This window comes from Schistocerca cancellata, chromosome 5 (assembly GCF_023864275.1).
Source record: "Schistocerca cancellata isolate TAMUIC-IGC-003103 chromosome 5, iqSchCanc2.1, whole genome shotgun sequence".
NCBI lineage: Eukaryota > Metazoa > Arthropoda > Insecta > Orthoptera > Acrididae > Schistocerca > Schistocerca cancellata.
In genome coordinates this window covers 85,583,402-85,599,430 of record NC_064630.1, presented here as the reverse complement: position 1 = coordinate 85,599,430, position 16,029 = coordinate 85,583,402, and the positions used below count along the sequence as shown (strand labels likewise).

Here is a 16,029-nt window from a genome sequence, read left to right as displayed (position 1 = left end):
TGAGATAGACTGCTATTCACCATTCCTCCATGATCAACAATAACTATACCTTTAGTAACGGCTTGTTTTCCAGGGGTGCATTATTTTGCTGGAAAAATTCATTCAGCACCGGTGGGAAGCACTGTAGTGTATGGTTGGCCCAAGTGTGCGAAGTATTCTGTATTATGGTATTCAGAATATCTTTGCACCAAGTACCAGATAATGTCTCTGATCCTTTTAAGGAGAAAAAAAGTTACATGTATAAATGGATGCACACTAATCAAACAAACACACACACACACACACACACACACACACACACACACACCAGAAACTTTATAAATGATTTTGCTGAGCTAACAAGTTCTTCTCAGTACTGATCTACACAATATATTCATATGTCTATTCTGCTATCTTGTCACAATTTCTTTCATTGCCTTGCGACTAGCAGGCAAAATCATTAACACACCTCAAATCACTCCAATAAGTATCTTCAATTTCAGGGATAAAATATTTTATTGTGTTTGCTTATGATGTTATGATCATAATCTTTTAAAGTATCTTGTACAATGTGAGGAAAAATAGGCACAAAATACTTACATGCAAACCTGCTTCACATATACTTAATGACAATTCACAGAGTCAAAGTTTTTTTATTCTTGTGCAGTTACTTTTAACTGCGAGAGTTACATATATTGCTCTCTTGACTGAGACATGCCACATAATAAATGGCTGCATTAAGACCCCCACCTTTATACAGGCTGCACAGAGCATGAGTACTTCTGCTCCAACACTGCAGCAAGCAGCTCATCAAAACAGTGAGAAATTCAAGTACATGATTGACGGAGGATATGTCGCACATGGAGCAAAGAACAAATTCAGTGTACAGATTAATTTATCAATTTCACTGGTTGTTGAGCTCCTTGACTGTGGATTACATTACTTTAAGAAATACAGTAACCAGCTACTTTATGTACTTTTATTTATAGCAATACCAGTTTTGGGCTTCCACCCATCTTCAACTGGCATGATATACATTTGAATCTTCGATTAGCAAAGTGTTAGAAACATCAACCGCAATTTGGATTCTCCAGTTACCCTGTGCAAAATAACAATTTTTTTTATTACTATACTTCGCAATCTATATATTTACTCATTAGATATACTTACGTTTTATTATGCATACTGTTCGTGTAAATAAAAATACATAAAAAAGTGGCTGGTTGTAGTATTTCTTAACGTAATATTCACTTTACCACACAGCAAATCAAGGACGATGTTTGTGTCACAGCTTAGCATAGAGCCTGCAAGCTAGTACACAATTCAAGAGGATGGGTCTATTGCCATTAACCAACTTAGCAAGACTGGACAACATCCTTTGTGGTTACAACCAAGGCATTAAGAATAACCCTATTTCTCTGTGTCAGTTCACTCTTGAAGATCTATAGAAAGTAAATAAAGGAACCAATAATGGCAATGAGAGGGGGGGGGGGGAGGGGGGGGGGGAGAAAATTGTTAGTAGTGGACTCAGAGACTGCAGGCAATGGCCTTAGGCCTTGGGGCATATCCAGATAGTTCCACATCTACATCTTGCCAACTGGTGTTTGGCTAAATAGACAAAAATATGGACAGCTAAAACAGAAATATTTGTGGAGTCAAAAGAGTAATTTTACAACACCAAATGGGGTATAATAGGATTATCAGAAGTGTGACAATAAAACAAAGACCAAAACTGGTAAAAAAAAAAAAAAAAAAAAAAAAACTTACAGAATCTGATAAATGACAGCAAATATTGCAACAGCATGATATTTGAGGATTTTAATGCAAATTTAAAGAATTTTTTTCATTGGGAAGCAACAGATATGATAACAGAAATGACAGAGGCCATATGTTAGCAGAATCTGCTGAGAACAACATCATCTGTGACTTAAACACTCTCTTCCAAAAACAATAAAGAAAAAGCAGAAGATACGATAGTCCTAAACTGCATTCAGTTTACAAGAGAACACAAAGGACAGGAAAATATAAAATGGAAGAACCCTGCTATTCAATAAAAGGTGAGAGTTACAAGTACACAATGATAAGAACATAGAACATGATAGAATGAGCTGAATTAAACATATGTCTTTGACTAGATGTGAAAAGTTACAATGAAAATTTGCTAAAGAAACTGAAAACATTAAGAGTGCAGAGAAAACAAAGCAGAAATTTATGCCGGGTATATATAACAATTCATTAGTTAAGCTGGTAGATTGTACAGTAATTAAATAACAGAGTGTAATGCAGACATCCTACTTACATAAATGTGACTGTATTATTATCATCCACATTGTACAGTACACAGCTATCAATAGGGATAAACAGTGTTTTATACAAGATTGAAGTGAAACTTGAAATGTATACAAGAACATTCATATGAGTATGATAGAGGCCATTAATAGAGAAATCTTCTATGATTATGTACAATAAATCAGTAATTAACTTTTCACTGTATTTACTTAGGCAAGGTGAATGATGAGCATTCAACTGGATCTGGTTAGAGTTACCTCTTTCATTAATTCTGATGTGTTACAAAGTTTATGTAGAAGAGGGTTGTAAAAGTAGGAAAGAAGTATGGAATGAGATTAGATACAGGGTAATTCAGAAAGGATGTCGCACAATTTGTGAAGTGATTCTACATGTGAAAGTAAATAAACCGAAAAAGTTCTGCGAACATGTGTCCAATTTTTGATCATTTCGGAACAGGAGTGGGTTGAAGACTACACACATCCATGAATGAATCGAAGACAAGTGTGAACATTACTTGCTGGAATGCTGTGTAGGCACTTTAGTGGACAAAAGAATGGTAGGACAGATGACAGACCTATACTACATGAGGTGTTCAAAAAGTCCCCCATCCATTTTAAGGTACTTGTCAACAAGTTGGAGGGTGTATTGTGCGCGCACATCGAACAACATCTCAGCGGGCTTTAATGTGGGCAATAGCATCAGTTATTCAAGTGACAAGTTCTTTACATGTAATCACATCTGTAGCGTACACAGCCCATGGGCCCTATCACCAGGTCATCAATCAAATGACACCAGACGTTCACTGAGAACCTAACTTGGAATCTTGTTTCCCTAGTGTCATGTGGGTTCTCCATTGTCCATGTATGAGAACTGTTGATGTTCATGATACCATTGTGACTAAATGTAAATAAAGTGTATTGCATGACATCTCCTGGTACAGCCAACTATTTACAAAATTATTGTCTACTTTGAGACTCATCTGGATGCAAATGTTGCACAGAATGCACATGGAATGGGTAAAAGCTCTCAAAATGTAACATATGCCACACTCACATTTGTGGAATATTGAGCTGACGTGTAATGTGGTGTATAATGATGGTGGGACTCCATTGTACCATTGCAATAATGTTTTTTTTTCTTTTCTCAACAGACCGAATGGCCTCACATTCTGATGTTATGTGTGCACTGGATAGTGTTCCAGATTCAAATAATGTTTGAAAAACTGTTGGAAATACCCTGGCACAGGGGGTTCGTCGAACAGGGAAATGTCTCTGGTACTCTATCACAACCACACAGGCACAGTAATTGCAGGTATCCATACACAAACAACATGTCTGCATATTCTGCTTGGGTGAACATACGCGGCCTGTTGGTATTCACGGACATAATGGACCTGCTCGATTCAACAACACTCAGGCACAACATGTACACAGCCTTGTTGTGTCCTGCCCACTCATCTAATATAGGGTGCCTTAGGAAACCTGCTTTTTCGCATCACTAGACAACAATTCAAGCAAATCATATTAATGAGATTTTATTACAGTAAGCTAATTGGCGATACTTAACTTTGAGAAATGTATAATGAGATGTCGCAAGCAAAGGGCAACACGAAACATAAGCAGTCTCATTAGTGTATACAGTTCATAACACAAGAGAAACAATAAAGTTCCTAAGTTGCGGCTGTAGCTTTTGTAGAAATGGCTCGTCTTCCACAGGGCCGTGGCCAGGCGGCATGGCGCTTATGTCCTCTTCGTCTAGATGATGCTACTGTCTCGTTGTCACCTAGAGAGGGGTCGGTCAGCGTACTATTGGCTGACATCGTCTCACAGCCCTCTCTGCTTTAATGTTCCCGGCTGACATGCTGGTGCTTGACATTATGCCGGAACAGGCCTCACAATTGCTCACTGATCCAACTCACAATTGCACATGCTTGCAGTTGTACCTCACTGCGATGTCACAATGCTGCCATCTGTTAGAGAAAACCCGCACCCCTCTTGTAGAATAAATCAGTCATCTGTCCCACCATTATTCTGTCCGCCACAGTGCCTACATAGCACTTCGATAAGTAATAATCACATCTGTCTTCATATTCATTCAAGGGTGGGTGTAGTCTTCAACCCACTCCAGTTCCGTAACAATTGAAAATTGGACACATGTTCACTGGACTTCTTCAGTTTATTTTCAGATGTAGAATCACCTCACAGATTATTGGAAAAACACTACAAGAAAAGCCAAAGTGGTATGATTCAACAATCATGAATGTTCTGCCAAAGTATCATTGCTAGAAATACCTTGGAACGAGTAATATCTTTCAAGTACTTCGGAAATTTGATGACAGAAAATGGAAGCTGTGTGGTGAAAATAAGACGTAGAATATTTATGCGCAAAAGAGCTTTCGGAAAGATGAAAGGCATCTTGATAGCAAAAACAATTCTGCTATAGAAAACAAAGAGACTCGCCAAGTGTTGTACAGCAGAAAATCGTGGATAGTGAACACAAAAGACCAAATATAGTTGGGTAGTTTCGAAATTTGGCTGTTTAGAAGAATGCTTAAAGTGGACTGGACTGACAGAATGAAGAACGGACAAGTACCCTTAAGAATAGCAGAGGATAGAAAACTAGTGGAAAAGAAAGTAATGACAAAAACATCTTGGTTGGGATGCATACTGCAAAGAAACTGGCTGCAACGAAGAATCATCAAAGGAAAGATTGGAAGGATGAGGAAGAAGAAGACATGAAATACTTGCTGGATGACATTAAAAATGGACAAAATTAATGAAGTCAATACCTGTTGTAAGGTAACTATTCGGAAGGAGGCAAACTGATGTAGTTAGAAGAACTGTAAAACTCAGAAGACCTACAACACAGTTTCTCATATCTGGAGTACGGAAATTATATGGATGATGAAGCTGAGGTAACTGAACAGATAGTTATAATCAGACAACGGAAAGTCCAGGACAGAGTAAAAACAAGATGGAAAGGATAGATTGCCACTCGAGATTATCAGGAAGAATTTCAAGAATGGCGATCAACTATAGATCAGATAATAAGTATGAGAGAGATTAGGGACAAGCAGCTGGAGCTTAATAACCACATTTTGGCAACATTAAAACATTTTTCCATGCGAATAGAAAGCTGGCTAATTGCTATGAACATCTAAAATGCAGTCGAGTGGCTAAAGCACAGATGCTAGATGACATCAATGGCCTCTACCAAATAGTGGCTAATCACGAATTAGACCACTCGATAGCTGAACATATTGCAGACCACAGCACACTATGTCCATGCTTAAACTATTTGGTCAATCCTTTTGCAGCTCCTATGAATTGTGTACATGAGAAGTGTGCCTGTAGTAGCTCCTCTGTTCCCACAATTTCTCTGGCCTTAATCCTAGCTAGTCTCCTCCTTGATCACCTTCACCCCTCTCCTCTGCCCTCACTCTTTCGTCTCTTCTAATTATGTAGTCCAATCCTCTCTCATGTCAACTTTGGATTCCCCTCACTCTCCTTCTTCTTCTTCTTCTTCTTCTCCTATCTCTCTCTCTCTCTCTCTCTCTCTCTCTCTCTCTCTCTCATTTACACACACACACACACACACACACACACACACACACACACACACACAGTTTATGATTGTTAACAACAATAACTAAGAACTTTCCTGGTAGATTAAAACTGTGTACCAGAACCAAGATTCAAACTCAGGACCTTGACTTTTTGCGGGCAAGGGCTCTACAGAATGAGCTACCCCAGCATGACTCATGACCAATCTTCACAGCTTAACTTCATTCTGGAAAATTCATTATGGTTGAAAGCACTCTATCTTTACTATTTTAATCCCCCAACAACTGTTTACCGTCTACATGGCACACAGTTTCTTTTGTCCTCCCAACATCCAATACTTCCTCATCCTCACTCATCTACTCTGACAATCACTCAGTCACCACTTCCATCATGGAAGTAAGTACAGTAAGTACTTGGAGTCCTGTGTGTGTGTGTGTGTGTGTGTGTGTGTGTGAGAGAGAGAGAGAGAGAGAGAGAGAGAGAGAGAGTATACATGTGGTCATAGGAATGTGACTGATGATTGTTTATAGGTTAAGCTCTGCTGTGACTTATCTAACTGATAATCTGGCACACTGAGTGGTAATACAGTCTTCCATCTGATGATACATTTCTACAATGTATCTGAGACCTGAACCATAATGCAATACCAGATACGTTCATGACTTTAAATTTTTTTCATTTTCACAAATGATCTTGAGATCTGTTTTTCATTACATAGCTCAACATTACAATTTATACGTTAGAGAATTTTCCCACAAAAAGAATACACTTACAGTGGGATACTAATAAAAATTTTAAGAATCATCAAAGCAATGATGGCAACAAAAAGATAGTTGCTTCATCACAAGGAACATTTTGTCGAAAATGGAATTAACTGTGAAATGTCAAACCTGTTCCTGTGACATGCATGGAGCGAGCCAATGTGAGAACCAGGGCACGATTTAGTTCCTCTGATTCTGCAGACACCAGTGTTTTAGGTTCACTAAGAAAGCGAGACAACTGTGGCTGGACTTCCGCACTGCCTAGGCCAGTGATCAATCGAAGTGCTGTGCTCTCAACACTAACAACAAAGAGACACACTACATTCAAAATAATATTCATTTACAATTTCATTCCTTAATTATTTATTGTACTACATGAACTAGAGAATGAGAAACAATAATTTAATAATGCAATCAAAATTTTGGAGAACAAATATGATCTTTTCATATTCTTTAACAAGGTGTATACACGGTTAAAAAAAGATTTTTCCCAGATTTCCCGGTTAAGAATACACTTTTTCTCGGCTGAAAATATACTTTTACCCGGGTGAACATTCACTTTTTCCCAAGTGAAAATTCACTTTTTCTTGACAGTGAAAGCGATTTTTTCCGTCTTAAGTGACAATATACTTTCGCTCGGAGTTGAAAAACTTATCAATCCTTTGAATAGTGAAGGTTATATATGCTGTCATAGAACTTCCTGGCACTTTATGAAACAAAACCCAGCCAAAAACAACTCATTTTGTAAAGATCTCTGATGTGCAACAATATTTACATTGCATATTTTCATACTACAAAGAGTAAACACAAATTCCACCAAATATAGCACAGTAGTTTACGAAGAACTGAAATCTAGACTGTGACTGCTCAGCAATGGCACTGAGCAGTCAATAAGAACAAAGCAAGAACTGCTACATGATTGCTCAGGTTATGAACTTTTGTTCTCCCTCAAGGTATGACATTCATACAAGTCACAATACAAACACAGATGAGCTATGATATTGCAGTTTCTTTTGTGTGGGTATCTACCACTCAAAAGCTCCACTATACAAACACTGGTTATCTTTACTCATTCCTCTACAACTGCAAATGATGTTGTTTACTGAATGACGTAATTTCATAACTAACCATGTGATATTCTATATTACACCATTTTCCGAACGAAGGGTTTTAAAAATAATGTAAACTGCTTCAAAAATATGCTCCTGAAAATAGATTAGCATGACAAAAATATTGGCCACTAATTTCCTTTTTCCCCTCACATCAATAACATATCTGTTGTGTAATTAATTTAAGAGTAAAGGTAACAGCTCACTAAAAAGTAGATGTATTGAACTGTCAACAATCACATGAAGATAGAGAAATTTGATAGCTTTCAGATTAATTCTTTCTGAAGCTAGGTTATATGTACACACATATGTACAAACAAACACACTGTAGGGTTACACTGCTATCTGATAGTCAGCAATGCTCTCAGTCTTATTTGATGACTGAATGTTTCTACTATTTGGTTAACTGATACCTCTATTCCTTAATTATATATATATCCCACCAGAACTTTCCACTAACATATTCATGTCTGTTGTGGCTATAATCTAGAAACCATAACTTCCCAATAATTTGCAAACAAAGGAAGGAAGGAAGATTTGAGTTTAATGTCCCAATGCCATTGAGGTCATTAATGAGAGAGCACATGGTCAGACTGGTGCAGGAAACTCTTCAATGGAACCATCCAATTTGTAAGAGAAATAATTAGTATAATTGCCCACTGCCTACATAAAGGAAATATAAACATACAAAAATGCTTGTGCGTATGTTTCACATTTACTCTCAAACCACTGGATCGATTTCAACCGAACTTTGTACACATACCACTTTGAACTTTGTACACACACCACTTACTGCCTGTAGGGGTATGAACCAATTACCAATTGGGGGGGGGGGGTGACTGAAAACAAGGTGACATAGAAGGTGGACACAGAGAGGGGAAGGAGGAGATGGACAGAGACAGGAAGGAGGAGATAGAGAGGTGAGGGTAGGAGGCGATGGACGGAGAGGGGGTAGGAGGAGATGGACAGAGATATGGAGGAGGAGATGGCAGGTAAAAGGTTTGCTTGTGTTCTACAGTATTAATTTCATTGTGTTAATCGGTTTTTGGCTTAAAATGCCATCTTCAGAGCTTTATTAACTGTCACTCTGAAGAAACAATTATAACAGTAAACTTCAAACAAAGTGTATTTTTGTGTACCATCATAACCATTGTCCTATTTGTCATAGTCACACATATGTGAATATTTTATGCACTTCATTCACTCGCACATAGTAAACATTTTTTTTTTTTTTTTTTTTTTTTTTGCACTCCCAACTCCTTAATGTGTGATGTTGTAGCCAACTTACATATAAATCATAACAAAATTTTATCCCAAATATTTTACTCATCTTCAGCAACAGTAAGTATAATTGTTGAAAAATTTAACAACCAATCGCACAAAAGAGAATTTATTTCTTTACCGGTTTCAGGCAGCATAGTAATGTAGTTCCAAGTCACAGATCCTTGTTGCACAACATGCTTCATACCATGCTTTCATGAAAATGAGGTGTGAGGCACATTGTGTGACTGGGGGCTGTGACTGGGGACTAGAGTACTATGCTGCACAGATCTGCTTATTTTTGAAGCTCACTAACAATGCGATAATTTTGATTTTCTGAAGAAGAGCACTAGGTGCCTGAAACCGATAAAGAAATAAATTTTCTTTTGTGCAACTGGTTGCTGAGTTTTTGAAAATCCTTTTATAAAATGCTTAATATTATAATTAACATTGTGATGATATTAGTCCAATGATTTTGCATTTAAACAGACAACATTGGAGTTCAAGGCTTCAATTAAGCAAATCAAAGCAAGAAATTAAACTTTTTTTTGTTAATATGGCTCTCTGCTATAGTGGTCTATGCTTGAGCATCAGGTAAGCAGATTCTCTGCTTAAATCTCAAATTTTGAACATTCTTATTTAAAATGTTCATTCTAAACTTAAACATTAAATTAACTAAGGGGAAGACATCACAAGTAAATGACACGACAATGGAGTATTTGCAGTTGCAGAAACACATAGGTGAAAGAGAATTACAACAAATACATAGCAGGCCATTGGCAATGAAATTCAAGTCTAGATTTTGAGTGATTATATTACAGAGAGAAAAAAAAATCAGGATTTCAGTACTTTCATACCAGAGATGAAGCTGAGTTTGATTCGTCTGAGGTACAGCAGCGAGGCTATGCAGATGAGACAGCAGCTGAACACGGTAATGAGGCTGGATGTGATGCATACGATAACTGAACATCTCCAATAGAGTATACAAAATTCCCCAAGCATGTGATTTAAAAACAGTGGGCAGCAACTGACCTGAAAAACAAAATTATGCATGAAATATGAAACAATTATACAGATGAAACAAAAATTTGATTACAGGAAAATGGACACTTCTGGATTTTATTTGGTAAGAAAACATAATGTATCAATGGTGTTAAGCGCACTCAAATTATATATGAGGAAAAATAAAGATCAATCTTTACTAATAACCAAAACAACATTCTGAAGTAAAATAAAAAGATACAACAACTATTAGTACACAATTTTTCTGAAAGCTAAACATTAAACAAAAGACTAAGATGGAGTACAATAATATCAAATAGCCGTATGACAATTTTTGTAAAATTAATAATGTAATGAATGGCTGATGCAAATGGAAAGGTGAGGGACAAGCTATGTGGTAAAAGTAATCATTCCGGCGGACGGGCAGGTAATTTATGATTACCATAAAAATAAGACCATGTTGCCGAAATAAATGACAGTTGACAGAATAATTGTCAGATATCTATTTATTCATTCCTTAGTTCATGTCACTAGAGAAAGCATTATTCATGCCTTGTGTAAGTATCAAACTAAAACTTGGGATACTTTTCCATCACACAACAATGTCACTTTGATTCTGTGTTAAATCACAGTCTCCCAGTAGTTATGTGGGTGACCCAGTTCACAGACTGAAGGACCCTCCAACAGACAACTGTCAACATAGTGTTCAGCCAGGATACTTTTCGAGTCAATGGCTGCTCCCCCCCCCCCCCCCTTTTAAAATGAGCCAGTAATGAATGAATAATTTATCAGAGCAACTTGTGTATTTCAAATTAAGGTTATGGACACATACTCAAAGAGGCCCCCCATGAACCTTGGACCTTCCCGTTGGTGGGGAGGCTTGTGTGCCTCAGCAATACAGATAGCCATACCGTACGTGCAACCGCAACAGAGGGGTACCTGTTGAGAGTTCAGACAAACGCGTGGATGCTGAAGAGGGGCAGCAGCCTTTTCAGTAGTTGAGGGGCAACAGTCTGGATGATTGACTGATCTGGCCTTGTAACACTAACCAAACCGGCCTTGCTGTGCTGGTACTGCGAACGGCTGAAAGCAAGGGGAAACTACAGCCGTAATTTTTCCCGAGGGCATGCAGCTTTACTGTATGGTTAAATGATGATGGCATCCTCTTGGGTAAAACATTCCGGAGGTAAAATAGTCCCCCATTCGGATCACCAGGAGAGGATTACTCAGGAGGATGTTGTTATCAGGAGAAAGAAAACTGGAGTTCTACAGATCGGAGTGTGGAATGTCAGATCCCTTAATCAGGCAGGTAGGTTAGAAAATTTAAAAAGGGAAATGGCTAGGTTAAAGTTAGATATAGTGGGAATTAGTTAAGTTCGGTGGCAGGAGGAACAAGACCTCTGGTCAGGTGACTACACAAAATCAAATAGGGGTAATGCAGGAGTAGGTTTAATAATGAATAGGAAAGTAGGAATGTGTGTAAGCTACTACAAACAGCATAGTGAATACATTATTGTGGCCAAGATAGATACGAAGCCCACACCTACCACAGTAGTACAAGTTTATATGCCAACTAGATCCGCAGATGACGAAGAGATTGATGAAATGTATGATGAGGTAAAGAAATTATTCAGATAGTGCAGGGAGACGAAAATTTAATTGTCATGGGTGACTGGAACTCGATAGTAGGAAAAGGAAGAGAAGGAAACGTAGTAGGTGAATATAGAATGGGATTAAGGAATGAAAGAGGAAGCCGCCTGGTATAATTTTGCACAGAGCATAACTTAATCATAGCTAACACTTGGTTCAAGAATCATAAAAGAAGGTTATATACATGGAGGAGGCCTGGAGATACTGACAGGTTTCAGATAGATTATATTATGGTAAGACAGAGATTCAGGAACCAGGTTTTAAACTGTAAGACATTTCCAGGTGCAGATGTGGACTCTGACCACAATCTATTGGTCATGAACCGTAGATTAAAACTGAAGAAACTGCAATAAGGTGGGAATTTGAGGAGATGGGACCTAGATAAACTGAAAGAACCAGAGGTTGTAGAGACCTCCAGGGAGAGCATTAGGGAACGATTGACAAGAATGGGGGAAAGAAATACAGTAGAAGAAGAATGGGTAACTTTGAGAGATGAAATAGTGAAGGTAGCAGAGGATCAGGTAGGTAAAAAGACAAGGGCTAGTAGAAATCCTTGGGTAACAGAAGAGATAGTGAATTTAATTGACGAAAGGAGAAAATATAAAAATGCAGTAAAAGAAGCAGGCAAAAAGGATTACAAACGTCTCAAAAATGAGATCGACAGGAAGTGCAAAATGGCTAAGCAGGGATGGCTAGAGGACAAATGTAAGAATACAGAGGCGCATATCACTAGGGTTAAGATAGATACTGCTTACAGGAAAATTGAAGAGACCTTTGAAGAAAAGAGAACAACTTGCATGAATATCTAGAGATCAGATGGAAACCAAGTTCAAAGCAAAGAAGGGAAAGAAGAAAGGTGGAAGGAGTATTTAGAGAGTCTAAACAAGGGTGATGTTCTTGAGAACAATGTTATAGAAATGGAAGAGAAAGTAGATGAAGATGAAATAGGAGATATGACACTGCGTGAAGAGTTTGACAGAGCACAGAAAGACCTAAGTCGAAACAAGGCCCCAGGAGCAGACAACATTTCATTAGAACTACTGACAGCCTTGGGAGAGGCAGGCCTTACATAATAATTCCAATCCCAAAGAAAGCAGGTGTTGACAGATGTGAAAATTACCGAACTATCAGTTTAATAAGCCACGGCTGCAAAATACTAACACAAATTCTTTACAGATGAATTGAAAAACTGGTAGAAGCCGACCTCGGGGAAGATCAGTTCGGATTCCATAGAAATGTTGGAACACGTAAGGCAATACTGACCCTACGACTTATCTTAGAAAACAGATTAAGGAAAGGAAAACCTACGTTTCTAGCATGTGTAGACCTACAGAAAGCTTTTGACAATGTTGACTGGAACACTCTCTTTAAAATTCTGAAGGTGGCAGGAGTAAAATACAGGGAGCAAAAGGCTATTTACAATTTGTACAGAAACCAGATGGCAGTTATAAGAGTCAAGGAGCATGAAAGGGAAGCAGTGGTTGGGAAGGGAGTGAGACAAGGTTGTAGCCTATCCCCGATGTTATTCAATCTATATATTGAGCAAGCACTAAAGGAAAAAAAAAGAAAAATTCAGAGTAGGAATTAAAATCCATGGAGAAGAAATAAAAACTTTGAGGTTCGCCGATGACATTGCAATTCTGTCAAGAGATAGCAAAGGACCTGGAAGAGCAGCTGAACAGAATGGACAGTGTCTTTGAAGGAGGATATAAGATGAACATCAACAGAAGCAAAACGAGGATAATGGAATGTAGTCGAATTAAATCGAGTGATGCTGCGTGAATTAGATTAGGAAATGAGAGGCTTAAAGTAGTAAATGAGTTTTGCTATTTGAGGAGCAAAATAACTGATGATGGTCAAAGTAGAGAGGATATAAAATGTAGACTGGCAATGGCAAGAAAAGAATTTCTGAAGAAGAGAAATTTGTTAACATCGAGTATTGATTTAAGTGTCAGGAAGTCATTAATGAAAGTATTTGTATGGAGTGTAGCTATGTATGTAAGTGAAATGTGGACGATAAATAGTTTAGACAAGAAGAGAATAGAAGCTTTCAAAATGGTGGTGCTGCAGAAGAATGCTGAAGATTAGATGGGTAGATCACATAACTAATGAGGAGGTACTGAATAGAATTGGAGAGAAGAGAAATTTGTGGCACAACTTGACTAGGAGAAGGGATCGGATGGTGGGGCATATTCTGAGGCATCAAGGGATCACCAGTTTAGTATTGGAGAGCAGAGTGGAGGGAAAAAATCATAGAGGGAGACCAAGAGATGAATATACTAAACAGATTCAGAAGGATGTAGGTTGCAGTAGGTACTGGGAGATGAAGAAGCTTGCACAGGATAGAGTAACATAGAGAGCTGCATCAAACCAGTCTCAGGACTGAAGACCACAACAACAACAACTCAAAGAGGATGTGGGTAAAAAGCTTTGTACAGCCAACCTGATTCATTTTTCTTAGTTTCACTAAATGTCTGTATTTATTTATCCCAGCAGGATGACTTCATGCAAATTAAAGGATGATGCCTTTGATGAGACTTCTGCTATCCTTAAGTAAACCAAACTAGCATCTCACCTCTAATGAGTCAATGAGAATCAGATGTTGACCTTTGTGTGTAATTACTACTTTTTTGGGTATTTTAAGCTTCCTAGAGTTTTGTTGTTGCAACTGAGCAACATTGTCAAATGTTAGCGAGTTACTGATGACTATTAATAGGTTGGGATTATTGCCACAGAAGCAGCACCGTGGTCCATTTTTAAGTGCTGAACCTTGTTGTATTTGTGTTTGACACACACAATACAACAGAATGTAACAATACCAGAGAAGGAAAGTTGCTACTCACCTTATAGCGAAGCTGCTGAGTCGCGAGAGGCACAACAAAAAGATGCACACAATTGTAGCTTTCGGCCATAAAGGCATTTGTCAGCAGTAGACACACACACACACACACACACACACACACACACACGCAAATGCAACTTGCACACACATCTGCAGTCTCAGAAAACTGAAACCACACTGACTCAGCATCTCCGCTATATGGTGAGTAGCAACTTTCCTTCTCCGGTATTGTTACATTCCATCCTGGGTTTTCCATTGTTTGACAATACAATGGAAGTTTGATGCAAAGATACCATCCACATATGATTTAATTTTAAGATTTCCTCTACACTGAAAAAGTTTCCAACTACGTGAAGACTTGTGGTAATTACCGATTTTAGTGAGAACTTGTGTGTTAATAAAATAAATTAATGGTTCACCATTGCTTTACAATAAGTTCTGCCACAGCCAAACTCCTGTACCTCCCACACTAGATTATCTTTACATTTCAAAATGCATTCCTCTACGGTACTTCAAATGTGAAACACTACCAGGGTGTCTATGGAGACAAGAAACAAAACACCCTCATTTTTCCCACATAAAAATATGCCATGGGTATATTTTTTTCGTGTTATCAATCCTTTGAACAGTAAAGGTTTTATACACCGGTGCAGAATTTCCCGGCACTTTAGGAAACGAAACCCAGGTAAAATAATGCGTTTTGGCACTATCTTCCATGCACAGCAATGTGTCCACTTCATATTTTCATAAAATGGAAGTGTAAATAGGAATTTCAGCAAATATAGCACGATAGCTTCCGAAACACTGAAATCGAGATTGTGGTGCACCTTTGTCAGTCAACCATAGTTCATGTCACATGATATTACCAGCAAAAGACAGCAGATAATCAGAGCATAAGACATGCAATGTAGTCAACCAATAGCACACCACTGTTCAGTTCTGCGAATACATAAATAGGAAAAGATAATTGTTTAAATTAATATCCACACAGTATAACTAAAAGAAAAGCTAAGCTCTCACATAAATATTGGTAGTCAAAATGTTTTTGCTGTGGGTCCCCCTGTAACGCAGCAAGTTATTATGAGATAACATACATTGCAGTAAAGCATGCAGCCGTGTAAATCGGTGGCTGCAGGATTGTGTCTTCGCTATGACTCACAGCGCAGCTGACACTACAAGCCGTGAGAACGGTCTCAAGTAACATCTAGTAGGAACGTAAATTCATACACCCTATGAATCTAAATAAACCATAGTAATTATAAACCAATTTGTTCGAACTAAGTATACCATCTTTTGTTATTAAGAAAAGAATCATGTCAAAATTTCAAATTTTTATCTTGTATAGTTCTGGAGATTGAGAAAATTACTTAAATGTCCAAAAACTGACAATTATGTTTCAAAACTCAGTTAGGAACAATAGCAGTTTGTCTTTTATTATCATCTAAAGCCATAAACAGAGTTCTCAGTGTATTAACTTACTTAATTGGAATTGTCTTTTCAAAACTTTAATTACTCTGCATTTCGTAGTGTAAAAGAATCATTCAAAATTATTATCTGCTTATTATTTTGTTGTG

The 16,029-nt window shown here is 37.8% G+C and overlaps 1 protein-coding gene across 1 annotated transcript in view; it reads right to left on the bottom strand.

Moving 5' to 3' along the window:
• Positions 1-16,029, bottom strand: part of LOC126187385 (mediator of RNA polymerase II transcription subunit 23) — a 152,986-nt gene that overhangs the window by 35,899 nt on the left and 101,058 nt on the right. The window contains exons 10-12 of the mRNA XM_049928435.1: positions 9,819-9,993; positions 6,722-6,891; positions 50-213 (exon numbers count right to left, since the gene is read on the bottom strand). Coding sequence (XP_049784392.1) covers positions 50-213; positions 6,722-6,891; positions 9,819-9,993 — 509 coding nt within the window. The remainder of the gene's footprint in view (positions 1-49; positions 214-6,721; positions 6,892-9,818; positions 9,994-16,029) is intronic.